The sequence below is a fragment of the Podarcis pityusensis genome (assembly GCF_964106645.2).
Source record: "Podarcis pityusensis genome assembly, chromosome: 2".
NCBI lineage: Eukaryota > Metazoa > Chordata > Lepidosauria > Squamata > Lacertidae > Podarcis > Podarcis pityusensis.
The window spans coordinates 69,249,400-69,275,928 of NC_138029.1; the positions used below are offsets into that span (position 1 = coordinate 69,249,400).

Sequence of the window (26,529 nt, forward strand, 5' to 3'; positions counted from 1 at the left end):
ACAGCAATATAAAAACATAAAATCAAGCAATAAAGTAATAAAAAGTTAAAAGCAAGTTAAAAGCAAATATAAATTTGAAACAAACATTAATAGACCATTATGGGGAACGTACTCATAATTGCCTGCATAGGCCTGGTGGAGCAGAATTTTTTTAGCAAGTGTTTAAAAGTTGGCACAGAAGGTGCCTGCTGAATCTCTTTTGCCAGGGTGTTCACCAGGCTGATGAAATGAAAGGCTCAGTTTGTTGTCAAAGGAGCCTCCCAAACCCATCAAATGACCAAAGATGCTCCTGCAGATAATCTCAGCGATCGCTCTGGAATAGAAGGGTGCAGGCTATCCCTGAGGTACCCTGTTCCCAAGTAGTTCCATACAAGATGTCGAGGACTGAATGTGGGGCCTTCTGCTTGCAAGGCAGATGCTCCGCCACTAAGCTACGGACCTCAAGCCCCCACTCCCTTAGGTGGAGGCCTGTCCTTTTCCTACTCACTGGGGGCTGGTACAAAGCAGGCCCAGCACTCACTGGCCATTTCCTCATCCTAGGGCACATCAGTGGTGAAGGTGCAGGCCATTGACCAGGACAAGAATGTGAATGACATCATCGATTACAGCATCATCAGTGAGTGATGGAAGGGTGGATCAGGGCACAATGGGCCATGAAGTGTGCAGACGGTACTTAGAGTTCCTGAGATCCTGTATCTCTTTTTGTGTAGGTGGTTTATGTAATGGCGGGTGGTGCTAAGGAGGTGATTGATAGGGTACCAACAACGAGGGAGGGAAAGGCCAAAGAACAAACAGGCTGACAGCTCATAGCAAATGGTGAAAGGTCTGCACATCAGTTTAGATGCTCTTTCTGTTCCAGTGGATCACTCAAGCTCTTCCCACTGAGACTGACAGCATAAGCAGGCATAATGAGCTACCATTGGCTGGTAGCTACATCCATGGTACCACAACCCATCAGGTTGTGCTAGTGGTTTAAAGTTGTGTCTATGTAGAAAACAGCATGACTGGGGCTCCACTCATGTGATTGATGACGTGTGTCCCTACTCCCACCCCACCATTCTTTCCCCTCTGCCCTAGCTGCCACTAGCTTGTTCACGATCAACAATGCCACAGGAGTCATTACTGTGAGCGGCCACCTGGACCGAGAGGGCATTCCAGGTGAAGAGGTGCAGCTGCAGGTTGTGGTGAGTAGCAGGCAGTTGTGGGAAGTGGTAGATCTTTCTGCCCCCCCCCCCCCCCCCCGTCCAAGGCCTCAGTTTCTCTCTCTTTCTCTCTCTTGCTTCATTTCTCAGGCTCGGGAACGAAACCTCAACATTTACCAGCAGGTGGCGCAAGTGAACACCACTGTGACCATCCAGGTCACTGACATAAATGACAAGAAGCCTCAGTTCTATCTGTGCGAGGACTACGCAACCTGTGACTTCACAGGCCCTCCAGAGGGTGACTTTTTCGGTGAGATTGAGGAACACGCTTCTGCCAGAACACCTGTGGCTGGCCTCAATATTGTGGCCTATGATCCTGACAAGGTGAGCAGGGGAGGAGAGTCTGTGAGGCTTCGTGTGGGTGGGATGCAAAGCTCAAAGGACAAGGGATACCAGGGATGATTGATGCCAATGCTATCCTGGGATGCTGCTCCCCTTTTTGCCTATAACTATCATTTTAGTGTTGGGCCATTCAAACCATGCAGTGGGAAGGTGGCTCCTTATGATTTTTGGCAAGCATCTGCATCGCTATAGAAGGAAAACAGGTGAAGATGGAGTATAACTCAAAACATAAGCCAAAGGCCAATCTAAAATGTCTCATCCCATATTGTAAGATGTTAAATGTATATTCAGTAGTGCAGTGTTTTTCAACCTTTTTTGGGCAAAGGCACACTTGTTTCATGAAAAAAATCATGAGGCACACCACCATTAGAAAATGTTAAAAAAATTAACTCTGTGCCTATATTGACTATATATAAAGTAATTCTCTTGAATAGGAATCAAATAAACACAAAGAAAGTATTTTATAATTACTTTATTATGAAATAGTAAGTAAACAGAAATATGAAAAATTATAAAATACTTTATTCAGTGCGCAACCTGGGCCTGTTTGGCTGAACACAAAGCTGATATTCTGGCTGGAATCGAAGAAAGACACACACGTAGCTCTTCGTCAACAGCTCTCAGTCTCTCTCTGTATTTAGTTTTTATAGCAATCATGCTTGAAAAGCTCATCTCACACAGATATGTAGTGGAAAATGGGAGCAATGTCAAAATAGCTTTGTTTGCCAGAAGGGGGAACTCCTTGGCAGTATCCAACCAAAAACTGTCCAAAGGTAGATCACCAAATCTTAGCTTGAAACCACGATTTTGTCTCAGTTCAGTTAGTTCCTCCTGCTCCTGTAAAGTCATGTCCTTTCCACCAACTGATGCTGAGCTATAAGGGTCCCTAACCCAGTCAAGGCATTCAGTGGAGACTGAAGAGAAATAAAATGACAACTTCTCCGGTCCTCCTGGTGACTCGAGTCGCGACGTCTTCTTCTCTCCGCTGCTGCGCACACTGTGCTCGGACGGGAAGGAAGTCGGAAGATGATGTCCTACTGTGATAGGTCCAGGCTGGAGTCTGGACCAATCACAGCCCGGACATCAGAAAAGTGGAGGGTGTCCCCCTGAGGAGTGCCAATCGGCGCCCCTGTTGGCCGAGGGTGGGGTCAAAACCCCCACCCCCCCATACCCAGGACACAGTCCGGCGCCCGCCTAGTGGGCGAAAATTTGAATTTTTTTTTAAAAAAATCTTTCGAATTTTTCAATTTTTCCCATGGCACACCAGGCAACATCTCGCGGCACACTAGTGTGCCGCAGAACAGTGGTTAAAAAACACTGCAGTAGTGTGCCACAGTCAGTCCAAGACCATTTGTAATGTTTTTCAATATGAAATTTATATTTAGAATATACTATGTCAGCAACTGTAGTATTCTAGCTGCTGGAAAATTCAAGGGTAGGTGGTCCTAACACAGTTCTGTAGCTGCTATCTCCTATTTCTAGTCTAGGGCAAAAGACTGTAATATAACATTGTATGTGCCTCTGTGTGTGTATGTGTGTAGCATACGTGTAGCCAGTATGTACATTAATAATAATTATTATTATTTGTGTGTGGTCTGTGTGGGTGCATGAGAGTGGGAGTGGGGATAGGGGGATGATGGATGGTTACTTTTGCTTTGGCCATGCTGAGCACTGGAAGGCTGGCCTGTTTGATTATCCAAGCTCCCTGACTTCTTCCCTGAATAGGGCTCCAATGGCACCTTCCAGCTGTCCCTGCGGGGTCCAGATGCGTTTGCATTTTCAGTCTCACCCCGGAAAATCGTGAATGAAGGCACCGTTCAGGTCCTTGTAAGCAATTCAAGTCTTGTGGACTACGAAAAGACACCTACTATGACTGTGGAGGTGAGTGAAACAAGGGTCAGGGAGAGAGTCCCATTCCCTTCCTGCCAAGAACTGGGATCTTAACTCAGCCGTTTGTTCGCTAAAAGTAACTGAATCTCCTTCTAGGCCATTTCAGTGTAGAAGTGAGGATTATGATCAGACACCCCAGAAGGTAGCTTTAAAAGGACTTCATTCTGCTGTCTGCTCAGAGCCTGAAGCCATCAGGCTGTGTGGGAACTGTGTGGTTAGCACTGTGTGACTGACCATCTTCTTGTAGAATCAAAGCATCCCCACCAGCTCTGGATTCTCATCAAGTATGAGCATCCTATTATACCTGGCTGGCTGCCAAGGAAATAGGCCCACGATGTAGACAGTCTTTGAAGCCCAGAAGACCCTGTTTAGTTCCTTCCCACAAAAGGCGGCAGCATGGAGTTTAGTAAGAGTCACTCTGAAGCCACTTCTGCCCCCATGACCATGACCATGCTTGGGCTGAGGTTTACTTGGCTCCTTCTAATCCTGGCAGATTGTAGCAAATGACACTGGAAGGGACACCGATTGCTGCTCCTTTGCTATGGTCACCATCAATCTCACGGATATCAATGACCACAGACCTGAGTTCAACCAGAGCGAGTACAAACTTTACGTACTGGAGGAGAGTCCACCTGGCACCGTTGTCTCCTCTAACATCACGGTAAGCAAGTTCCGCAGCTGCCTTGGGACCAGGAGGTGGGGGCAGAGAACTCTCTGTCTGTGTCATCAGAAGGACCTATTTTCTGTGATGTGGCCAGGTGCTTCATGGCTATGTTGAGAAGCAGGCATCTTGGGCTTCCTCTACATCCCCAATGGGGAAGTAAATTAAAAATAACAGTCAATTTGATCCTTCTGCTTTCTGCAGGCTACTGATCCAGACAGTGGAAAGTATGGAGAGATCACCTACTATCTGCTTCCTCAGAGCATGTATGTACATGGGATTGCTACAGAAACGGGGGGAGGAACAAGGAGAGCATTGTGGTGTAGGCCTACTTTTGCTGGGAGAGAACTAGAATATCTCAAAACTAAGGATGTGTCTTTTCTCTGTTATGCAGTCATTCCACGTTCACAGTGAATGCAACAAGCGGGGCAGTGCTAGTGGAGAATGGCTCTAATCTGGATTGGGGAAAGCGTGCTGTCTATTATGCCACCTTGCAGGCAGTGGATGGGGGAGGTCTGTCTGGATCCACACAGTTGGAGATCACAGTAGTTGACATCAACAACAACCCTCCAGTTGTGGTGGGCTCCTACAATGTCTTTGTCACGGAGGGCCAAGAAACCCGTGTCGAGATCCAGGTAATTTCAAGGCAACATTTCCTCCTTTATTGGACCTGAGCATTGGGCCTCTTTCCAAATTAGGCTGCTGTGCACTTTAAAGAAGTAGCCCTGGCATAATTTACTCATGGGACAACAGGTAATTACTTACTCCTAGTACATGCACCTGAAAGTTTATGTGGCAGGAGACACCTTCACACTTAGGGCTCACCCACACTTCCCATTTGGCCGAAGCAAGCAGGATCTTACTTCTTCTCATTGTTGGCTGAAAATTCCCTCAACTCACTTCCCAGGCCACCGACCAGGACGATCCAGAGACCAATAATAGCCGCTTGCAGTTTGAGATTGTGCCTGGCGAATTCAGCAGCAACTTCACTATCGACCCGAACACAGGAGTGCTGAGCAGTGAAGGGCCCTTGGACCGAGAAGCCATCCCTGCAGAGCTGGAGGGCAAGATAGTGGTGACAGTCCTTGTGCATGACTTGGGCATCCCTCAGTTGAACGACACAGTGAACGTCACCTTCATCGTGGAGGTAATGGTGCACCCTGTCAGGGCTCTGGAAAAAGGAGACTAATGCATAAAGAGGCACCTTAGGCCCTGCTCAGGTAAGCTGAGCCAGGTTCCAGAGGGTCTGTAGGTGATGGAAACAGGCACCCTAAGAGTGTGTGTTTTGTGGCAGATGGCTAACCCATGGTACTGGGGTCTCAGAAACTGTGTCATCCCTGCTCTGTCATTGCTGCGAGGATGCCCTCTATTATCTCGAGTACAGATGAAGCTGCCTTAGACTGAATCAAATTATTGGTCCATTGAGCTCTGTGTGGTCTACACTGACTGGCAGCAGCTCTCCAGGGATTCAAGCAGGGTCCTCTCTCTCAACACTCCTTGGAGATGCCGGGGAACTGAACCTGAGACCTTCTGCATGCAAGGCAGATAATCTACCACTGAGCTATAGCCCTTTCCCTAAGTGGATGCTTGGATGTGGAATTGCCCCATTACCAGTTTCCCCCTTTTCTCTTTAGGACATAAATGACAACGCACCCAGATTCAACAGCTCCTTTTATGAATTTTCCGTTCCAGAGGGCTTGAAAGGTACGGTGAGCCAGTGATCTTTAGTCCAGAGTGGAAAGGAACTAGAATTAACCTGGGACAACAATATGATGCAACAAGAGAGTCTGGCAACAGTGGCGGACCTTGGGGTCTCAAATTTCAGCAGCCCCCAATGCAATGCCAAAATTTGGTGCCCTCCCTTCCATTCTACAACATAGTTGTGGTGCCCCCTGAGGCACTCCGAGACTCTGCACTCAGTGTGCCCAAACCTGTCGCTCTCCCCTGAATCTGCCTCTGTTGACAAAAATAGTATGCACAACAAATAGGGGGACCCAACTTATATCTAAAAAATACCTGCATTGTACTAATAGGTTTTCGACCATATATGAAAACATTATCTGTTTTGGCAAGCAGTCTTTTTCAAGTTCTTACAGATAAATGCTAACTTCTGGTTCCTTTGGCAGAATGAGATTTCCTTAGGAAATTATAAATTATCATTTATCTGTAGAAATTTGAAAAACCAACCAACCAACCCCTACTTGCTAAAACAGATGTTTTACCAGTGATCTGTAGTATTTATTGCATTGATTAGCAGTGGGGAACAGGAAGATGTGGCAAGGCATTAAACAGGAAGCATATAATGGCTTTTCCTAGTTAGGAGGTGTTGCTTTTCATGAGCATTAAAAGTGTAGAGGTTGCATTGCTTTTTAAGATCTGTGGGGCTGTGGCAATGTGGTGAAAATGTTGTTATTCTTTCTAACTAACCTTCCATCTCCAGGTGTCTTTGTGGGGAGTGTGGAGGCTACCGATGCTGATCAAACAGTGATAAACAACCGTATCTCATTCTACATTGTAAGCAGCGCAGGTTCAAATAACTTTATGGTGCGTTCAAATCGCCTTGGCTCTGGCTGGTACCAGGGGATCTTGAATCTGGACTCCGATGTTGCTCTTGACTACGATCGGCTGCAGCAGAAGTTCTTCAATCTGACTTTGCAGGCGGAAAATTCAGACTTTGGGGGGACCGTGGAAGCTGTCACCGCTGTGGTGAGGGTGAACGTGCTGGATGTCAATGACGAGTCCCCAACCATTGAGCCATCTCCACCACGAGACATTGAAGTTTTGGAGAACGTCACCCTGCATGAGTTAGTTGTCACGCTAAATGCCACCGACATGGACACCAACCACTCGCTGGTATTCCAGGAGTTAGCTGTAGCCTGCTTCAATCATTCAGTCAATGTGGGCAACGTGTGCCGGGAGTGGTTCCTTCTGGAGCCCAATGGCTCAATTTTTGTGAATAGTTCGGAGATAGACTATGAGGCCTGTGACCTGGTGGAGCTCACATTGCGTGTTAAGGATGAGTTCACTGAGAAGGGAGACCCCTTCAGTGGAAATGGTAAGACATTAGGATGAAGACTTGGTTCTGCATCCCCTCCGAATCTTGAGCTTTACAGCTTCCTTCCTTTTCTCCATCAGTCCTACTTTCTCTTTGTGGCTAGGATGTAGCATTAGGTCCTAGCTGGAGATGCTTAGGGAGCCATGCTTGTTGGGTAATGGAAATACTATATGCTCCAGGCCCAGCCTCCCCTCAGAGGCAGTGTGCATTGTATATAGAAAAGCTCCTGAAGGAAATGAGTCAGTGGAATAGAAAGTTGGTACCTGGGCAAACTTTCCAGAGTCTCATCTACCTTGTTGCACAGTTGACTTTAAAAAACATGTTGTCATTGCATGAGGAAACAGCTAAGTGTGATGGTGGCACAACAACTCAACCTGTGTTCTGCTGGGTTTTTTTAAATAAAGCACAGGGTCCTAGACTGGGGAGATTATGGAGGGGGAGGGACTGAATTTCCACCACCTGCACTTCTCCTCCTCCCAACCCCAAATAATCTTTTATCTGCAGCCATTTTTCTCCCAGCAGGGGTTACTCGTGGTTCAGGAGGCCCACTGGGAGAAATATGGCTACAGAGAACCTGTTTTAGAGGGGAAAGCATGGGTGAAATGATCCCATTCACATTTTCTGTCCCCGCAAGCTATCTCTTTAAGTATCTGCCCTGATCACCATTCTTTTAGATGGATTTAGTGACAAAGTGGTTGAACACTAGGTTCTGTCAATGAAACGACTTAATTGCCATAAGCTTATTTTCTTATCTCTGTGGTTCTGCTGCAATTGCATCTACTTTGGATCTACTTTGTGGGAGGAATGTCATCGCTAATCTGGTCCCAGCATCTTCACAGCTGGAGGTTCCTTAGCACTGTAGAATGGTGGCAACAGAACAGTGAACTAATTTAGTAAGCTATGTGAATGGGCTGTTTGTTGAAGGACTTGAGAGACAAACCTTGATAGGTGATGCAGTATTGTGTTCCTCACTGGGAGCAGGGTGGAGTCTGCAGAGCCACTTCAGTCAGTAACTAGTGCCTCCTCGGTTGTGCCTTTTCTTCTTCCTGCAGAGACCCTGAGAATCTTAATCACTGATGTGAATGACAACCCACCGGTGTTTGAAGAAAGCACCACCACCTTTGGTGAGAGCAATATATGCAAGAGAAATGTGCTGCTACTGCCCCCTAATGGATAGATGGGTAGATGGTGGTGTATGAGAGACTGCATCAAAGATTCTCCTCCAGCTTTGTCCTCTTTTGATAGAAATTCCTCTTGCCTGCTCTTTGGGGCTGAAATAATTGGAGTCCCCCCTTTAATGAATTAAAAGCAATCGTAGCTCTCAGAAAGCTCCTCCTTCCATGGGAAGGGTATCCTTTCCTCCTCCAGTAGTGTCAAATAACCCATCTTCCCCTGTCAATTGTTAAGGGAGGAGCAGCTGGTTGCCTTCCTGTCTAACATTAGCCAGGACAAAGGAGGCTGGAGCTAGAAGTGAGAGCAAGCTCTTAGAAAAGACCTCTGTCCAGCATGCCCTGCTCTTTGGCACCCATTCTTTGATCTGTATCTGGTGTTTTGTTGCAGTGATAATCCCAGAAGTCTCTTCTGTGAACCTGCAAGTGGCTGTGGTCAAGGTGAGAGAATGCAATGTTGGGGCACATGTGTGTATGGGCGTGTACTCATTTGGGTACACAGTGCTATGTATACTGTGGTCTGTATTTGCCTGAGCTTGAGTCTGGACTAAGGATTCTGAGCTCCTGTGTTCCGATTCAATACATTATGTCCAATCACAGAACATTTCAGGATTTGGGCCTCTGCCATTGGCCCTTGAACTCTGACTCGTGATTCGCAGCTTGAAAGTTTAGACAGCCAGTCATGTTGGGAGTGGGAGTGGCCCAGGGTTTCAGGAATGTATATAAGCAGTTGCTTTGCACCTGTTTCCCAGTTATGTAGTTCAATAAAGGTTCTCACTGTTATCACTGTGTCTTGCCTCGTGGGAACCTACCTACACTTCACACAGCTCCTTTCTTGTGATGGGAACTGGCTCCTAGTTCCCACAGGCTATGTGATGTGGGGTAGTTCAAAGCAGCAGCAACAATAGTGTCCTCCTCCTCCTCCTTCCAGGCTAAAGACGCTGATTCGGGTGTGAACAGAGTGATTTCATTTGCCATCTCCAGGGTACTTTTCATCCCAGACAATGGACCTGAGCAGATCCGTGAAAATCTTTTCAAAGTGGAGACAACAGCAGAGAAGGACCTCTACATTGGGAGCATCCAGTAATTGATGGGGTTTTGTTGTCTGGGAGCTTTGTGGAGACCACAGGGGTTGCCACTGTATTGACAGGGAGAGGAAATCCAGGAAGAATGGAAGCCAAGAGGAATGTGTACCATGCCAGTCATTTGATCTTGGGGAAATTCTGATAATAGCTTGAGCATGACCAACGCAGCTATACTCCTGGCATCCTATCTAGAAAGAGAGTGTTGCTTCTCAGCACAGACAGTGATAGCAAAATAGGTAGCTTAAATGTTAACACTAGCTTCTCACTTTCTCCTGTTCGGGGTCTAATACTTCACTATAAATTCCAGTTTAGTACATGTTTTATCTGGTCTCCCTGTGATCTGTCCCCAAGCTTGGAGCAGTGTCCTAAGGGCCACATGCACAGACAGGGCATTGTGGAACTAGGGGCTGGTCTGTCCCTGTACAGACTCTGGGATCAGGAACTCTCAGTCCCTCTGATATCAATTTCTTTGTTTCTGTAGAGTTGCCAGCAGCCTTGACAGTTCATTGAAGGGTCAGTATCGGGTGACAGTGGAAGCCAAGGACCACGGGAACCCTCCACTGTATTCCTCAGTATCACTGGACGTAAGACAGCTTTCTGATCTACCCAGATTCCTTTCGCAATGCAGACATTCACCATGACTTTCTTCTGAGAACATTTGCCTCTCTCTTTCTCCAGATCTACACCGTTGATCAGAGCTACCGTGTCCGGCTGGTGTTTGATTCCTCCTTGCAGGATGTGCAGTCTAATTCGGGTGAAATCAATGTGTATGGCATTTTTCCCTTCCCTTCAGTGGGTTGATCCAGGGACATATTTATTGTATTGCAATTTGAATTCCATGGAAAATACAACATAAGAAAGGAAAGAAGCACTGCAAATATAATTAAAAACTGAGGGCTTTGTGTGCACTAACAATTCCTATTCCGCTAATGTTTTCATATCTAAAGCCGGATTCTGAAACTTACTGGCACCATTACTATCTCATGCCCCAGGGTGCAGGGCAAGCCATGCAGCACAGAGGAGCCGACCCCTGAACATGAAGTTAAAGAGACACTTAGAGACACTCATTTTCTGTGCTTTTTCCAGGGCTCTGAGTATAGCTACCCAAGCAACTGTCTATGTAGCAAACATCAGGTCCATCGAGGATTCCGGGAGCTCCAGATCTGACAGGTGACTGGGACAGAAAAAGATGAAAGGAAATGAGTGAAGCTAAAGGGAAGACAGTAGTGCCTGAGAAGCATGAACAAAGGGGGAAGTACTTGTGATGCTTGCATCTATGGCTGGCCACAGGCATAGGAAGTATGCTGGTAGGAAGTATGTTTGAATGTCTGTAGAGTAAATGGAGAGGGGTAAAGAATATTTGCGGATTCATGTCCTCCTTGAGGTTCCAAGCACTGAGGTTGCATGTAACCAGTGTGACAGATGATGCTGTTGACTCTGTAGTGCTGATTCATCAGGGGTTGGCTGTGTTTGCAAAGCCAGTCAGGTTACCCAATAATTCCCTGGGGGTTGGCTCCTTGATCAGTAAAAGGTCTAGGAAGGGGCTTCTGGCAATACCCCTTTCCCATCCCCATACATGTCCCTCTAACACATCACCATCTCAACTCCTCTAGGGCTGTGGTGAAGACAGCAATGGAGGCCTATTTCGTCTATAGCAATGGCACAGCTCTGATGCCTGGAGAAGTACGCACGTAAGTGATGCATCACGGTGGAGATGGGCTGGGCTGGGCTGAGAAGCCCAGGCAAAGGTCAGTGTGGCCTTCCCCAACCTGGTGCTCTCCAGATTAAAGCATTGTAGTCTAAAACATATCCCATCATCCCTGACCATTGGCCAGAGTAGCTGGGGCTGATGGGAGTTGAAGTCCAAAATATCTGGAGAGTGCCAGGTTAGGGAAGGCTGAGCTTAAGAGCATGGGTAGGAGGAAAGAGGGGAGCATCAGAAAGGGGAAATGTGCATCTGCTCTGGCAGAAGTTTGCATGGCAAGGAAGTGTTTGAATTATGAGGGGAAAGGTAAGGATGGCTGATCCCCTCTGACTTAAACCCAGTTTGAATGAAATCATAGCCCTCCCCAGGTCTTCTAAAACCAGTAGTTAAGAGGCCAGGCTCCCTCTTCCCCCCACTCCCAGTAATTTGAATCGTGGGGAAAGTTTCCCCTTGGGATGTAGTGATGGCCACCAATTTGGATGGCTTTAAAGAAGCACTAGCCAAATTCATGGAGGTTAAGGCTATCAGTGGCTACTAGCCACTCCAATGGCTGTGTTCCATCTCCACTGTCAGATGCAACAGACCTCTTTATACCAGTTGCTAGGAATCCCAAGTGGGCAGGAGAGTCCTGTTGAACTCATTGTCATTCTCCTGCTTGTGGGTTTCTTATGAGCATCTGGTTGACCCCTGTGAGAACAGGATGCTGGACTAAATGGGCCTTTGGCCTGATCCAGCAGGGCTTCTTATATCCCAAGGAACACTTCATGGACACCTTTCTGTCTTCTTTCCAGACTCATCCAGAGGAACCCTGGGGAACTCTCTCGGTTGCTCAAGCTTGGCCTATCCATCATTGTGAGTGCACATTTCCTGCTCATACTCCCAAACACCGAGGAGCAGCTCTAGGGTCTCTTTGGAGTAAGGCGGCAGTGGTGGGATTTGTCAAAGCTCAAACAGGAGAGCTCTGTCGGAATGGGTGCATCGGAGGCTTGGTGTGTGCCCCTGGCAAGACAGCAAGCTCTACCTTGCCAGGGCAAGTGAGATGGCCATGGGAGAGATTGTGTGGCTGGAGCCAATGCTGGTGGAGAAACGGGCATCCTGGCAGAATGGCATGCTGGAAACCAATCTTGCACCACAGCTGGGACTGGCATAGAGAGAGGCTGTGTGCACTGAGGCTGTAGCCAGGGCATAACTGAAACATTATGTTGTAGACACGGGCGCTTGCTGAGCCAGTGTAGTGATACTCTTGTGTATCCCAGGGCCCTGTGGAAGTGACGCAGTCCAACCAGGAGAATGAGCTGTTCGCTGTCATTGCAGGGCTGGCTGTGGCTGCGCTTGTTATCCTCATCGTCATGATCCTGATAATCATAGGCATGAGGAAAAGGTACAAAAGTGCCCTTCCCCTTATTATGGCAGGTATACGAACGTACTTGCTGCAGCTGGTTCAACGCTGTCTCTATTTGTTTCTGCACACTCAACAAAAAAGGGGCTGGTGTATTATTAAGGGCTTTTTTGAGGGGGGGTGGACAGGTTTGTTGCTGTTACTGCTTTTTTTGGTCTATTTCATGTTATGATTTGTGTGGAAATGGTTTGCTTTTTGATTGTTTGATGTGTTTGTTATGTAATTATGTATTTTTTCATGTTGTAAGCCACTCGAGCATGGTTTTAAATGTGGAAAGGCGGCATACAAATGAAATTCTATATGTATGTTCACATGCTGCACTGCATCAGCACCTTCCCAAAAGCCAGCATAGCCTGCATCCCTCACGTGGTTCCACCATTCTGCTATTCCACATGCTTGGTTTTGTGGCATTCTCGTGGTAGGGCAGCATGTTCCCTGGCCTGACCAATAGCCATGATGGCTAAGTACTACTTGCAGAGGGAGAGTACCTCTGAATACTAGCTGTTGGAGATCATGTGTGGTGGGAGTGTTGGCCATGCCCTACTTGAGGGCTTCCCATGGGCATCTGGTTGCCTATGGTGGGAACAGGATGCTGGGCTCAATAGGCCTTTCGTCTTCCCCAGCAGGGCTCTTCTCAGGTTGTTCACTCTTCTTTCTCATTTCTTTTTGCAGTTATGTGAGGAAGCTGAGGGCCTTAAAAGCCCTGAAGGTGGCTTCAAAGTTCTCACCTGGTGACGTGGTACAGGGGCCTGCTATCCCTGGGACCAACAGATACAACACAGAAGGGTATGCTTTTGGGGTGGGGCAAGGTTTGCCCTAGTAAAAGGGGTGTATCCTGGATTGACCCATGGAGGGGCAAAATCAGGAAGAAACGTAAGCGTGTGCCTGCCTCCTAGTAGATCCCATGCCCTTTAGTTATTCAAATTTGTGTTGTTAAACTCCATGTGCTGAACTGGTCCTGTACTGAATTTGCAATGACAGAAGTATGTCCAAAATCTCCAGACAAATTCAGAAAAGTATTGATCTGTGGCTATACAGTGGAAAGGATTAGATTTGATGCCCAGGGGGATATCCATATTTTTAGCCAGTTACTAGTGAATTTCCTTCTTAGAAATGTCAAACTCTGCTGTACATGGGTAAGCAAAATTAAGGCGGAAGCTGTTAGTAGCCTTGACTATAGGCGATACACATTTTGTGCAACACCACAAGGCTATTGCTGCACTGTGTGCATCACACTGATAATTGTTATCAATTATGCATTGCATGTGATTTTGTTGCCTGTCTGGCACTCTGTGCTGTCTAGTCAGCTGAATGATAAGATTCTGGTGGGCTGAATTTGTAGTGATTAAGAAACTCACCACTGGACTATTCTTCTTCAGGGCTAACCCCGTGCTTGGTTTCTCCTTGTACCCCTCCCTGTACCTGGAGGAAAACGCCAGCTCTGAAGTGGCCAGGTATGCCTACGAATCCTGTCTTTCAGTCTCAACTCCTGTGTATGAACCAGGTCATGATTGAATGAATGAAACTGACTTGCCCTCCAAAGCCCCTCTTTCATGCATTGCCCCAAAGGTCACATTTGCCATGGGGCTGCTGCCAAAGAACTGAGTTGGCCACACACCCATTGTAATGTTTAGAATGACTAGCCACGTAAGGCAGGGCCACCACTTTGCGAGCCCGTTCCCCTCACTTCACATCCCTGGCTCCCGCTGGTGGGGGCATGGAGACTGGCAGCTAGGGGTGACAAAGAGCTCCCTAATCAGCCCATGCTGCTTTCCCTTTACAGCCTGAACTCGCTGGATGAGAACATGGTTGATGCTTCAGAGGTTGCTCCAGCTGTTTACAAAAGGGTGAGGACCCTCAGACCTGTCACTGCCCCACAGGACATTCTCCAAGCCAAAGCATGTTCCTGACATTTGATGATGACGGTGACATACCTTTCAACTTTTTATGATGCAAAACCAGGATGCTCATCTTCCGGGGCACGCTCCCGGGCAAGTCATGTGACACATGCCCCTAAAAAGTGCCTCCCTTGTTTCATTTTTCCTTCTCTTTTGAAGAGCCCTGGACTGTTAATCCAAATGCCAGGCAGTGGCCCTTTATGACCACCATCAGGCCACACACCCTGTAGATGACCCAGTGTGACTTTGTCACAAGGCACATTCCAGTCAGGTAACCTGTTACTGGTGAACCAGCCATACGTATGTCTTCAAGTTCAGCGAGGCTCTCATGGGGCGTCTCATCTTGCAGCACCACTGTTAGCAGGCCTCACAGGGGCCTTTCCAATCCACTGGGATGGGCAGTAAGAGGTATTGCACAGGTATTCTGTGTACAGCCACGGAAAGTGCCTTCTGCACTACACTTTAAAGGTTTGCTGCAATGTGCTTGGCTCTCTTCAAGTGTAATGATAGGCCTGGAAAGACCCACTACTATGCTGTAGTAGCCTAGCTGCAACGGAGCTAAGATCAAAGGTATGTCAGCAGACACACACCCCAGGCTACCTCTTCAAAGTGGATCAACGCTGCAGTTCTTGGAGTGACAATCCACCCAATAATCCAAGGACACAATGGCAAATAGTACTTTACAACATAGATGGATCATATTCTAATCTCATACTCTTTCATCCCAGCAGGACAAAGCAGATGCTGTACACCAGGCAAATGGCCAGAATGAGCCACTGAAAGCTGCCTTAGAAAGCCACAAGAAAGACAAACCAGAGCAACCGGGACACACCAAGCAGTCTTTTGCCTTCGACAACACCTCTTTGGACACCAGTGATCTCTGATCACACCCTGCTTCCTCCTGGCAGAGGAAGAGACACTAATGAGCAGGACTTGTATAGCAACATTGGCTCAGAGACATTGAGCCAGCAACTGTAAAGAAACTCACTGGGAATCCTTTTTAATCCATGACTTATGATTGTCTGCAAGCCTGCATCCTAGGCAGAAATGAGCCTGGCCCAAACTAGAGAGATCACACTGAAGAAGAAAGTGGAAGAGGTGGTAAGTGCCTATCATGCTAGGCAACACCAGTGTTTTCATGTGTTCAAAAGGTACGATGCAAAATGGCTTGTGGGTTGTTTTTTTTAAAAAAAACAATCAAGCAGTGTATAAATTTCATGAAATAAATAACATAATAAAAATTCCACCTCTCACTGGAAACAGGGTAGGGAGGGAATGGGGATTTAAAGTATTAGGTTGTATCCAACCGAACCTAGCACTAAGAGACGGTTTGTCAGCACAAGGATTTCTGCTTGCACACTGGGGTGTCCCCCCTCCCTGTGCATCCCCTAAATATGTTCACTCAACACTCTGGATAAGGTTTGGGAAGGGTGCAGGGTATGGGAGAAAGAGGCAAGTTTTGATGCACAAGTGGAGATGCATGTATTGAATATCATCCAAAACTACTAATCTCTGGGCATAGAACCTGTGCTGTGCAGTGCTACCACTATCCATGCTAAGGTGATGTATCTTACCTTGTTTTTCAATAAATCATGATAGACTGGTGGCCAGGTAGCACATTCAGCTTCCCATGTATCACCAGTGACAAAATAACAAGCCACTGTCCTGATTCAGCTCCTTGTATCCTGGGCTCACCTTTTCTTTTACTGGGATAATAATCCAAGCTTGAGTATTCCTCTGGAAAACTGTATTGTGGGGTTCTAAGGATGGGGTTCTAAATATAGTCCTAGTTGTAACAGCTAAAGTCCTTCCTGATCACCAACTAACTTGCAGCTGCTTTGCAGGTTATTTGCAGTGCCTTTGATATGTGGTTGGGTTCATGGAGAAGCAAATGGGGGGAAACATTGGAGCAAGATCCAGGATCTGCCTAAGGTATCACCTCTTCATGACCGTAAGGAAGATGCTAGGTTAGGAGAAAAGTATATTGCCCAGTCAAATGGCAAACATATTAATGATTGCAAAACTAGAAGGGTGCCTCTCCTCTGCTTTTTGCTTGACGGGCATTGTGAGTCTGTTTGGTTAACAGATAAACCCTTTCGCCCACCCTTCAGCCCATAGTCAGTGCTTTCTGAAGTAGGCTTTGAATTGGTTTACCATTTGCATGGCTGTGTGAAGCATGTGTACCTTCCCAATATATATTCAGCAAATGAGGGAGCGTTTCCCTCACAGTCTGAAATTATTATAGTGGGAAACCGTGGTAAGATGCTGAAGCTGCTCAGACAAACAAACAGCATCCAGATGAACAGGTGAATGAATTAATGCGTTCTAAGATATGCAAAGGTGTACAAAGCCATGGTCTCTGAGCTTCTATCACCATCTACTGTAAGCTGCAGGGACACAAGCATTTTCTTCAGCTGTGCCAACAGACTTACACCCACTTAAAGACACCGTTGAAGGCAATGCTTCTGAGGCAGCTATTCAGGGAACTGATTTTAGTTACTATGAAAGAGCAGCAAAATGTTATTTATTAAAACTTTACTTTTCCTCCCATAGACAGACGCTTGTGGGGTTTTCTGCCTCAGGTGCCAAAATTACTTGGCTGGCTTTGGTCATTATGCACCTTGATGGGAAGAGGGCTCCACCTCAGGCTGCAAAAAGGCTTGAACTGTCCCTGATAAAAGAGCCAGCAAGCCTGGATATGGGGAGGACCACAGATCTCAGCCCCTTTCACAAGCTCCCAAGATATAGCTTTGTGAAAGCCCATCCATGTAGCACTGCAGTGTAGTTCCCCCACCCCCACCCCACAGCAGAGCGAACCTGTTCTGACCTGGCAACAGACTGTGAAGAAAACAACCTTTCTCCCCTCCAAAGCGCTTGACAAACACAAATAAAGCCCTCTTGGGCAGGGGGCATATTGAGGTGGTTGCTTTTTTCTTTTTTTTTGGAGAAAAATTTTATTATCCAACAGCCAGTTTTACAAGTTTGTACCCTAAACAAATAAAGAAAGGGAGGAGGAGAGAAACCAAAAGGCAAAGTTACTGTCAACAACTCATCATTGCTTGGTACTATAGATCCATATGGCACGTGAACACCATACTGAGAACAGCACACAAGGCAGGGCATAGGAATGGGAAGGGTCCTCGGCAGTTCTGTGAATGGCCCCAGTAACCTGGGGTGGGGGTGGGGGTGGTACTGTCTACATGCTCAGCATCCTACATCCCAGGGATGCTGCCAGCAGTTGGATGCAGGTTTGGGTGCAGATGCCTGCACCTTGTGGCCTGACATTTCTCAGATGGGATGCCTCTTCCCAGCTCCTCACTTGCATGGTTCTAGATGTGCCTCTTGCAGCATAGCGCTTGCCAGAAACTCAAGTTTCTGTTTGCCAGAAACTCAAGTTTCTCTGTGTGTAGACCTACTAGCATGCCAGATCCACAAGGCACCTAAACTCTTACAGGGCTTGGCTCCCATGTCTTGCAACTGGAAGGCTACTTGTGAGCACTGGGCACTGTAGAAACCCCTCTATGGTCAGTTCCTGTACATGTCTACTTATTCCCAAAGGGGAGTTGCAATAGACTGATTCAGAGCTAGGTTTGGGCAGGCAGAGCTCTTGCTAATACAATGACAGTATTGGATCAGTTCTTCCCCCTGTTCCATTTGTGGAAGTGCCTTGAACCGAATTTGGCACGAATGCTTGTGTCGGCCAAGTGAACCAGCACATCGATACCACTCATTGGAACCTGGTTGAGGTGGAGATTGTACAGTACACTCTCGAGAGAGAACAGCCGGAAGTCGTACCTCTTCTTGCAGACAGCAGACAAGTACCCTCTGTCTCTTCTCCATCTGTATTGGTACACACAGGTCCTTTTAAAGAGCCAACAGTGTGGTTCTTTGTTTGTGGAGAAAAGTTCTCTCTCCCAAGATCTGCACATGATACCGCTGGCTTGTGCTGCCTAGGGGCAATCCAGATTTAAGGCAAGCTCTTCCCAGCTGAATGGGATGGCATTAGAAGGAAAAGCCCCACAGCCACCAGCTCCATCAGAACTTTCTAGCATGTTGGTCAGCTTCACCATGTTGGCCAATCTGCATTGCAAGAGCAGAATGCTAAACCTGTGTGCATCCAGTTGGCTTTGGACCTCATCTCCCATCAGGCCCATCCATCAAAGCCAGTGGTCTAGGATGATGGGACATAGTCAAACAACACCTGGAGGGAAGCAGGGCCCTCATCCCAGATCTAAGAGAGCACTGAGGAACAGTGAGATTCTTCGGGCCTAGATCCTCTCTTCACAGTGTTGCAGTTAGGATGCTGAATGTTGTCACCACTAAAAGGACATAAATTCTGCCCCTCTGTGGGGAAAAAGCCCCAAACTTCCTAGCACCTGCATTTATAGTAGGACTGCTTTTTGTTTTCTTTTTGTGTTTTTCAGTGGGGTTGTTCCTTGAGGAGGAAATTTGGCTGAAAACTCCCATCCTGCTTGCCTTAGATGCACACTGGGAAAAGCTGAACCTAAATGTCCTCCTTCTGGGCAATGGTTAAAGATACAGAAGCCCAGCCAGATAAAAAAAAACTTTGGGAACTATAATTCACAGAGAGGTGAGGAGACTTGTAAACAGAAATAAACACGAAGTCTTCTGGCAAAATCAGGGTAGTACTACAAACAGCAGAGGTGCTCTCCAACTCTATCAAAAGTGAGTGTGGGTGTCAGTTTTTGGCACTACATTTCACAACTGAAAACATCCTTGAAGGAGGTGTACCTAGTGCAGCTACTCTGGAGGAAGGAGCTCCCCTCCAAAAAACAAGTCTTGGTTTCCACCATGTAAGTGTCCCCTGCTCTCTTTTTACACAGTGTCAAATAATCTCTCATCTATGCCTTCACAGATTTCATTTCTTAGGGGTGAAAGCCACAAAACCCCCAAATCCCAATGCATAAAATATTGTTGGGAGGGGGCGGGGAATGGGGGAGGCAGGAAAAGGAAACCAGCATCTTCAAGACACCTTCAGAGAAACAAGAACCTGATTTAGAGTAAACACAACAGAGTAAAGAGTGTTTTGTAAAAGCCCCCATATTCCAACACATATGAATAAAATACCCCACCCCACCCCAGATCTCTTGAAAAAGTCAGGAACATAAAAATGAGCCACGTTTCTGATGGCAACAGGCCTCTTTGCTCCCGGGGGGCAGGGGAATAGCATTGACAGGAAAAGAGGCTATGACACGCACACTCACATGCACACAAGCCAGAGCACGCATCGAGCCACACTCTCGCACACAAGACGCGGGACCTTCCAAATTATTAGTTTCTCAGGCAAGTTGGTCGGGTGGCGGCATCAGCCTGTAATGCAAGATGCCACCACTGGGACTCAGCAGGGTCCTCTAGCAAAGGGAATGGAGGGCTCTGAGGGACCTGCCTTGAACAGACTTGCAGGGCTGCAGGCAAAGGTCGAGAGTGTAATTAAGAAGAGATTAAATATTCCATCCAAGTTCTCTCCTGCACTAGGATGAGCCTGGTTAGTCTTATTGCACTTTTCTCCCAGCCCCTGCTTTCTCTTGAAATGGTCCTTTAGAATAGGGAAGGCAGTCTGGTGCTGGACTCAAAAGGCAGTGGACTCTCTCCTGACAGGGATTATTTAGCTTTGATTCCTGCAACTGGGGGGAGGTTGGACTAGATGCCTCTCAGGGGTCCCTCCCAACTCTACAATTCTATGATTCTATAATGCCCCAAACTCATTATATTCTGTGCAATGTAAACTATCAATCTCCACAGCAAGAACACTCAAGTTCTGTGGGCACCATAAAATTATGCAACTGAACAATATTAGGCAAACTAGCTTATTTTGTTTAAAGTTGTTCAATTGGATGGCTTTCTCAAGACCTGACACATGATCATTCAGCCAAAATCACCTTCAGAATGCTACCATGCTGCTGCCCCTAAGTTAAAACATATACTGTACTTCTGGAAATAACTGAAGATTTCAGACTGTTTCTTAACCTATTGGCACTGGGAGGAGGGAATCCCAAACTATGCATATGTTCTCTAAAAGCTGTGATCTGGCAGCCCCTACAACTAATCCATTCTAGACCCAAGACAGGATACTGCTAGTACAGTGATCTCCACAAACGCTACACCAAACTTTCCTAAACATGGGTCTCCAAAATATCTGAGAGCTGTTTCCAGTCTGTATCAAACAGACAAGTTGCTGAGAGCCCTGCATATAATCATCTGAGCTTGGCACTGTGAAAACTACATGTCCCAGGATGCAAAGCGGCACTGCCAAGCGTGTGTGGCAGTGTAAGCGCTGCTGGCTGAGACATGTCAAGTGCTTCAGAACTGGGCACGGTGCTATTTGCTTGTAATATATAGGGTTTGGCCTGCATTTCCAGGAGACATCAGGGGTGTTGAGCGCCGTAATCCTGGGGACTTGAGAGATTCAAAAGGGACTGTCCCACACATTGCCTGAGAAACTACGTAACATTTGCACGTTCCAACTGCTATAAGAAAACCCTAGAGTTGGCCCGGGGCCCCCTTCACTCCACAGTAGGTCCTCCTCGGGAGCAGCAGCGGGGCCGCCGCACATTCTGCAGGAGTGCCCTGAAGACGCTGGGCTGCCTCTTGACCTCCCCCTTGGGGGGAGCCCCCTTGATGGAGCTGGCACGGGTGCTCTGAGGTGTCATCACCATTTGCCGGCCATGCTCTTCAATCTGCTTCTCCAGGTGCTTCTGGATGGCCATGCCCAGCACCTCCACCTCCATGGAGGCGCCGTACACTTCCCACGTCATGCCCTTCTCGTCCCAGCTGACCTCCCGCACCGGCTCGGGCGCCTCCTCCTGGGCCCCTTTCACGTGCACCTCAGGGTAGGACGCTTGGGGAGATTTGGTCACGGGAGTCATGGGCCCCGTGGCCACGGACCTGGTCTCCACCGGGATGGACACCTGCATCTCTGCATCTCTCTTGGCTGGCTTCTGCTCCGGGCCAGGGCTCTTCAGAGAGGAGGCCCCCAAGCCCCTTGTGTGGAAAGTGAAAGCCGAGGAGCCATCGGGCGGGTTGATGGGGCTGACGGCCACCGACACCAAAGACACACGATTGTCAACTTGAGTCCCAGCATCGTGCTGGGGGGGAGTGACCTCAAGTGAGCAGGTTTGGGTGAGAAGTTCCACAGATCTCTTCTCGACGTCTGTTGTGCGCTCCTCACTCACAGCCACACTGGTCATTTCTGGTGTTTGTTGTTCCTGAGCTTGGTTTTGACACTTGGACTCAGAGGGTGTCACTTCTCTGAGCCCTTCTGCCTCCTTGGTGGCTTCACCTGGGGTTGTTTTTGACTCACCTGATGTGCCCTTGGCTTCATGAGGAACGGCAGCCACAGGGTTTCCTGGCACTCTACTGGAGTTCCCAGCTGTGTTAGCCTCCGGAGCAGGGAACCTCACTTCCCTGCTATGGTCCCCCAACTGGTCTGTTTCTGTCGCTGGTCTGCTTGACTTCCCTGATGTGGCTTCAGCTGCCAAGGGGTCTTGAGTAAACTCCTTGGGAGCTTCTGGTGTGAGGGGACCTCCGTGTCCTTCACTCAAGTGGTCCGCTGCTTCACAGACATCACTGCTGAAGTGTGATATATCTCCCTTGGAGGCACCTGGCTGTCCTTGGCTTGTGTTTTTCAGGCACGTGGGAAATGCAGGACCCCCCTCGGAATGTGCTGTTGCTGCTTGGATGCTCTCAGCCTCAGTGGTTTTTTTGGTTGGTTCAAGAAATGCCACATGTTTCAGGGAGGCTGGTGCACTGGAAGGGTCCTTGTTGGTTGCCTTTAGGCAGGGCTCTGCCGGGAGATGCGTACCAACATCTCCAGGAACAGCTTTACTTTCCAGAGGGTTGCAGGTATTGGATAAGCTACTGGGAAGATCCCTGCAGCTTGAGCCCTGCTTGCTGTTGTGCCGCAAGTCATGATGGGCTGCTCGTTCCCCGTCCTCTTCCAAGGTGGTTCCTCCAGCCATTGCATCTTTCAGAACCACGGTACCTGTATCAGTGACTAGTTCCATGGAAGGCTTTGTGGCTACAGCTGGCGCCTTCTCCTTGTGGTCTGGGTTGTCCACCATGGTGTCTTCTTGGCTGTCGTCTTTGCTGCCAAGGTCATTCACACAGCAGTTCCTCATGGTGAGATCTCCTCCGTCACATCGGGTGTGTTGGAGACAGCTGTCTTTCTCCTGACTGCAAGGTAAGCTGCTGCTGGGCTGGGGAGCATCTTCTGGAACTGCATCTTGCTTCAACAACTGCAATGCTTCTGGCTGCTTAGCACTGCCCATCTCGAGACGAAACTTCTGCCATGCTATTCCATGCACCTCTCTTGGAGGACTCTAAAAGGGGAGATAAAAAGGGGTGGGGGACACACAGTAAAGTTATGCCTATGCTGGAAACTCACTCAAACACACCATCAACTCCAAGCTATTCATGTTTGGAGCCTTCTGTGTCTGAGGTGCCCTGGTATACTCTAGGTGTATCTGGCACATGTGTGGGCTTAAGACACAAGCACAGGATCTGGTAGCTGAAAAAGAATTTGGCATCCTGAAGATTCTCAGAAGGGTGTTAGGGGATGTTTTTTAAAAAGCAAGTTTCTAGTCTTCGTATCTGCAGAGAAAGAGCTTGGAAAACAGGCAGGCATTTCCTTGGGAGGGTTTGGTAACCAGGAAGATTCCCCCCCCCCCCTCAGATTAGGATATGGAGCAACAGGGCACTTTCAGAAAACCCATTTATTGAGTGTCTATTCTGATTTGTTTGCAGGGAGGTGATCTGCTATTTCTAGAGCATTCTCTCATTTTTGGGTGGGGATTTTACCAAGCACCATCCTACACATTCCAGTACATTCCCATCACTTTTCTTACTGCCAAAACTTTTGAGGGAAGCAAATTTGTTGTGCCAGACTTCCCAATCAACTGGAAATGGGCAACCTGACTTTTTTGGTGAGTGATTTAATCCCACCTGAGAGCACAATAGTCTTGGAAGCGCCCTTAGAATTGTGGATCTGGGCCCATCTACCACGGCTACTGCTCCTTGTCCACAGACTTCCAGTTCTCCACAACCATTTACCCCTCTATCCCTTCTTATTTCTCTTCCTCCCTTCCATGCCACCTTTGTGCTAAATCCAGGTAGTGCACAGTTTACTTGGTCAATTCATTATATACTCCTTTGAATAATAGCTGAACTACTTCTACAACTTCTGAGATTTTTAGGGTGGAGGTGCATCAAATAACAAAGAGAAGGCTTATTTTTGCCCTGTGTTCTCTAATGTGTCACCTCTTGAATGTAAGGCCTCATCAGCACTGAACGTTTAAAGCAGTGTCATTTCACTTTAAACAGTTGTGGCTTCCCCCAAAGAATCCTGGGAACTATAGTTTGTTAAGTATGGTGAGAGTTGTTAGAGGAAACTCCCATTCCCCGCACAGAACTACAGTTCTCAGAATGGTTTAACAATCAGTCTCTCTTCCTGGGTAACTCAGGGTTTTGTAGTCATGTTCATTTATTTCAATGAGTCTGCTCTGAGTAAAATGTAGTTCAATACCACCCTAAGAACGTCATAGTTGGAAGCCCCCACCCCCCCAATGGGTTATTTAGTCCAACCCCCTGCAATGCAGGAATATGCAGGTGACCCATATGGGGATCGAACCTGTGTCCTTGGTGTTATCAGCACCATGCCCTAACCAACTGAGCTAACATACACTATTTCATCCACTAAGGTAGATCAGTACTGTTATCCTCATTTTACAGGTCGGAAGCTGAAGCTAAGAAAACATTAGTTCCCCTAAGGTCATATACTAAATACATGGCAGAGGCAGGATTTTGACTAGTGGTTTCCTCATTCACAATTCAGCCTTGTTGCCACATTACAACATTAGTCCCTAGACTGTAGCCACCTTTGCCTGAATGGTACAGGAAGTATCCATCACATATGGACAATCATATATTCAAAGGGTAGCAGCTGATTCATTCAGCTAATTGGGTGGGAGATTTGGTGGAGGAATTTAAGAGACTTGAAAGCTGCTCAGCCATGTCACAATTCAATAAACTTGATTCCACATCCCCGCCAAAAAAATAGCCTTATAAGTGAATGAACAAGATCAGGTCTATAGTCATTCCAGTGACACAAGCAAATTGCATGCCTCTAACTAAACTGCCAGCTGCTGTGATAATCTCCTGCAACATTTGCACACACAGGCTGGCCGCATGATTTGTGCACATATATTCTGGCACCGAAGCCTGCAGAGATTCCATGGCGACAACGGAGAAGAGACATTTGGTTTGGAGGTGGTGTGTTAACAGCAAGCAAATAGTAGAAATCCCATTGTAACCACATATAATCAACTGCCGGCTCCCACCCATTAGAAGATGCTGCAAACTCTATGGGAATACTTTTGAGATTGCTTAGAGCCTTGGCCATGGCAACTGCAGGAGTAAAACAGCCTGAAAATATAATATAAACAAAGACATATTATAACTTCAATTACACACCTCCCCAAAAAGAACGGAAAGGAAGAAAACAGAAATTATAAAAATTGTAGCAGAAGGTTCAACCTCAGTTCTCCAGCAGTGGGAATAGTAAGGCAACTCAAGACCACGTGCCACCTGAGATGACTTTCTTTGGCACCTTCTCTCCCTCTCAGGTGCACTCTCATCCCTATGGTTGTTCCTGATGCCAAAGCAGTAGCAGTGCCACGGCAGGTTGAAAGAAGATCTGCCAGCTGGGCTCATTATGTACCATCTGCATGGCTGGTGTGCGAAAATGTCAGCATGTGAAGGCGAAGTGAGGGGCAGGGTGGGCATGAATATAGGTGGCCATACAGAATCCTGACATATATGGGTGGATCCCAACTACCTACTGCTGGAATTAGAGTACAGGGAGTGGAATCGAATCTGGAGATGGAGCCTGCCTATTTTTATTTGAGCCAGGAATGGGGAACTTGCAGCCCCCAATATGTTGCTGGACTTGACTCCCATCATGTTAAGGAAAATGAAAAAATTCTCCATGCGTCAGCAGTAATTGTACCCCACCCCATGCAGCCAAGGTATCTTGTGACTATCTTGTATGTGTTGCTGGGCAAACTAGCATGTAGCACCAGGTAGATAAGGGCTCAAGTTAAAGCATCCGTTGTTGGGGAGTACAGGAAAATCTGCTGGAGAAGTGGAGACTGTTGGAAGAATCCTTTGAAAATGTGAAAGACTTTGCGAAGAGCCCATCTGAGGAAAGTTGGGCAACCTGCAAGACTTCTGGACTCAGAGAATTCGGGCAGTTGCAGGACTTTGTTAGCAACTGGACTTTGCACTTGCTGTGTGGACTTTGGTCTCATGAAGGACTTCATAAGCTGGAACTCTCTCTGGGCTCAGAGAGTGAAGACTTTTTGTAGCAACTGTGTGTTTACATAGCTCCTGTGGTGAGCCAAACTGCTCAACTGAACTTCCATGGTGCATATACAACACCCAACACACCATCCCTGACCACTGGCCATGCTGGCTAGTGATGATGGGAGTTGAGAGCCCAGCAACTTCTGGAGAGCCACAGGTCCTCCATTCCTGGTTTAAGCAGAAGATACTGTTTGGTTGGCCAGCTGCCTTTTATTTTTGCCAGCCTAGAAGCTCATACTACCCACTAGTCACAGGTCTACCACTGGCCAGCAAAAAAGAAAACAGTGCATGCCAAAAATGCAGTTAAGACTTCAAACAACACTGAGTCTGAAGCAACTACTGAGCCATTGTTGTGAAGTCCAGACCTTCTCATTCTTTCCCTTCATCATGCTACATTCATATAATAAAGGAAAGCACATGATCATTGGCTATAATCAAGAAGGTATGGAGTAAGAATAAACATCAAAATTCCACACCAAGGCAGCCTAAATTCTCCAGAAACATTTTTGCACAATTCTCCACAAAGAGATGCTCAGTTCTGCAACTGCATAAATTATATAAATTCCAACACATCCTCAAGCTTCTCTCTGCAGCCTCAAGGACTAGAAATTTGCTTTAAAAAAATGAAGCATGAGATTCTTAGGTCATTGGTTTCTGTGCCCAACTTCAAATTCCATAATTGCATAATCACAGAACACACACAGTCTTGTCTATGCAGGTGGAATATGTATTGTGTTGGTAGTA

General features: G+C 47.2%; 2 protein-coding genes across 8 annotated transcripts in view; one reads left to right on the forward strand and one right to left on the reverse strand.

Annotated features, from left to right (window-relative positions):
• Positions 1-15,588, forward strand: part of CDHR2 (cadherin related family member 2) — a 28,670-nt gene extending 13,082 nt beyond the window's left edge. For 2 of the 4 annotated variants that reach the window (XM_080987820.1, XM_080987822.1), the window contains 23 exons: positions 541-616; positions 1,078-1,184; positions 1,293-1,526; positions 3,270-3,425; positions 3,928-4,095; positions 4,300-4,361; positions 4,490-4,730; positions 5,003-5,242; positions 5,730-5,799; positions 6,536-7,150; positions 8,203-8,274; positions 8,711-8,760; positions 9,251-9,402; positions 9,886-9,988; positions 10,083-10,171; positions 10,491-10,574; positions 11,018-11,095; positions 11,901-11,961; positions 12,366-12,490; positions 13,181-13,294; positions 13,888-13,962; positions 14,292-14,355; positions 15,135-15,588. In XM_080987820.1, the coding sequence (XP_080843946.1) occupies positions 541-616; positions 1,078-1,184; positions 1,293-1,526; positions 3,270-3,425; positions 3,928-4,095; positions 4,300-4,361; positions 4,490-4,730; positions 5,003-5,242; positions 5,730-5,799; positions 6,536-7,150; positions 8,203-8,274; positions 8,711-8,760; positions 9,251-9,402; positions 9,886-9,988; positions 10,083-10,171; positions 10,491-10,574; positions 11,018-11,095; positions 11,901-11,961; positions 12,366-12,490; positions 13,181-13,294; positions 13,888-13,962; positions 14,292-14,355; positions 15,135-15,290 (3,192 nt within the window). In that variant the 3' untranslated portion in view covers positions 15,291-15,588. Of the gene's footprint in view, positions 1-540; positions 617-1,077; positions 1,185-1,292; positions 1,527-3,269; positions 3,426-3,927; positions 4,096-4,299; positions 4,362-4,489; positions 4,731-5,002; positions 5,243-5,729; positions 5,800-6,535; positions 7,151-8,202; positions 8,275-8,710; positions 8,761-9,250; positions 9,403-9,885; positions 9,989-10,082; positions 10,172-10,490; positions 10,575-11,017; positions 11,096-11,900; positions 11,962-12,365; positions 12,491-13,180; positions 13,295-13,887; positions 13,963-14,291; positions 14,356-15,134 lie in introns of those variants that run through there. The other 2 variants (XM_080987821.1, XM_080987823.1) reach the window with 2 other exon arrangements.
• Positions 15,589-20,220: 4,632 nt separating this feature from the next.
• GPRIN1 (G protein regulated inducer of neurite outgrowth 1) overlaps positions 20,221-26,529 on the reverse strand; it is a 56,881-nt gene continuing 50,572 nt past the window's right edge. For all 4 annotated transcript variants that reach the window (XM_080988412.1, XM_080988413.1, XM_080988411.1 and 1 more), the window contains one exon: positions 20,221-22,745. In XM_080988412.1, coding sequence (XP_080844538.1) covers positions 20,931-22,694 — 1,764 coding nt within the window. In that variant the 5' untranslated portion in view covers positions 22,695-22,745 and the 3' untranslated portion in view covers positions 20,221-20,930. The remainder of the gene's footprint in view (positions 22,746-26,529) is intronic.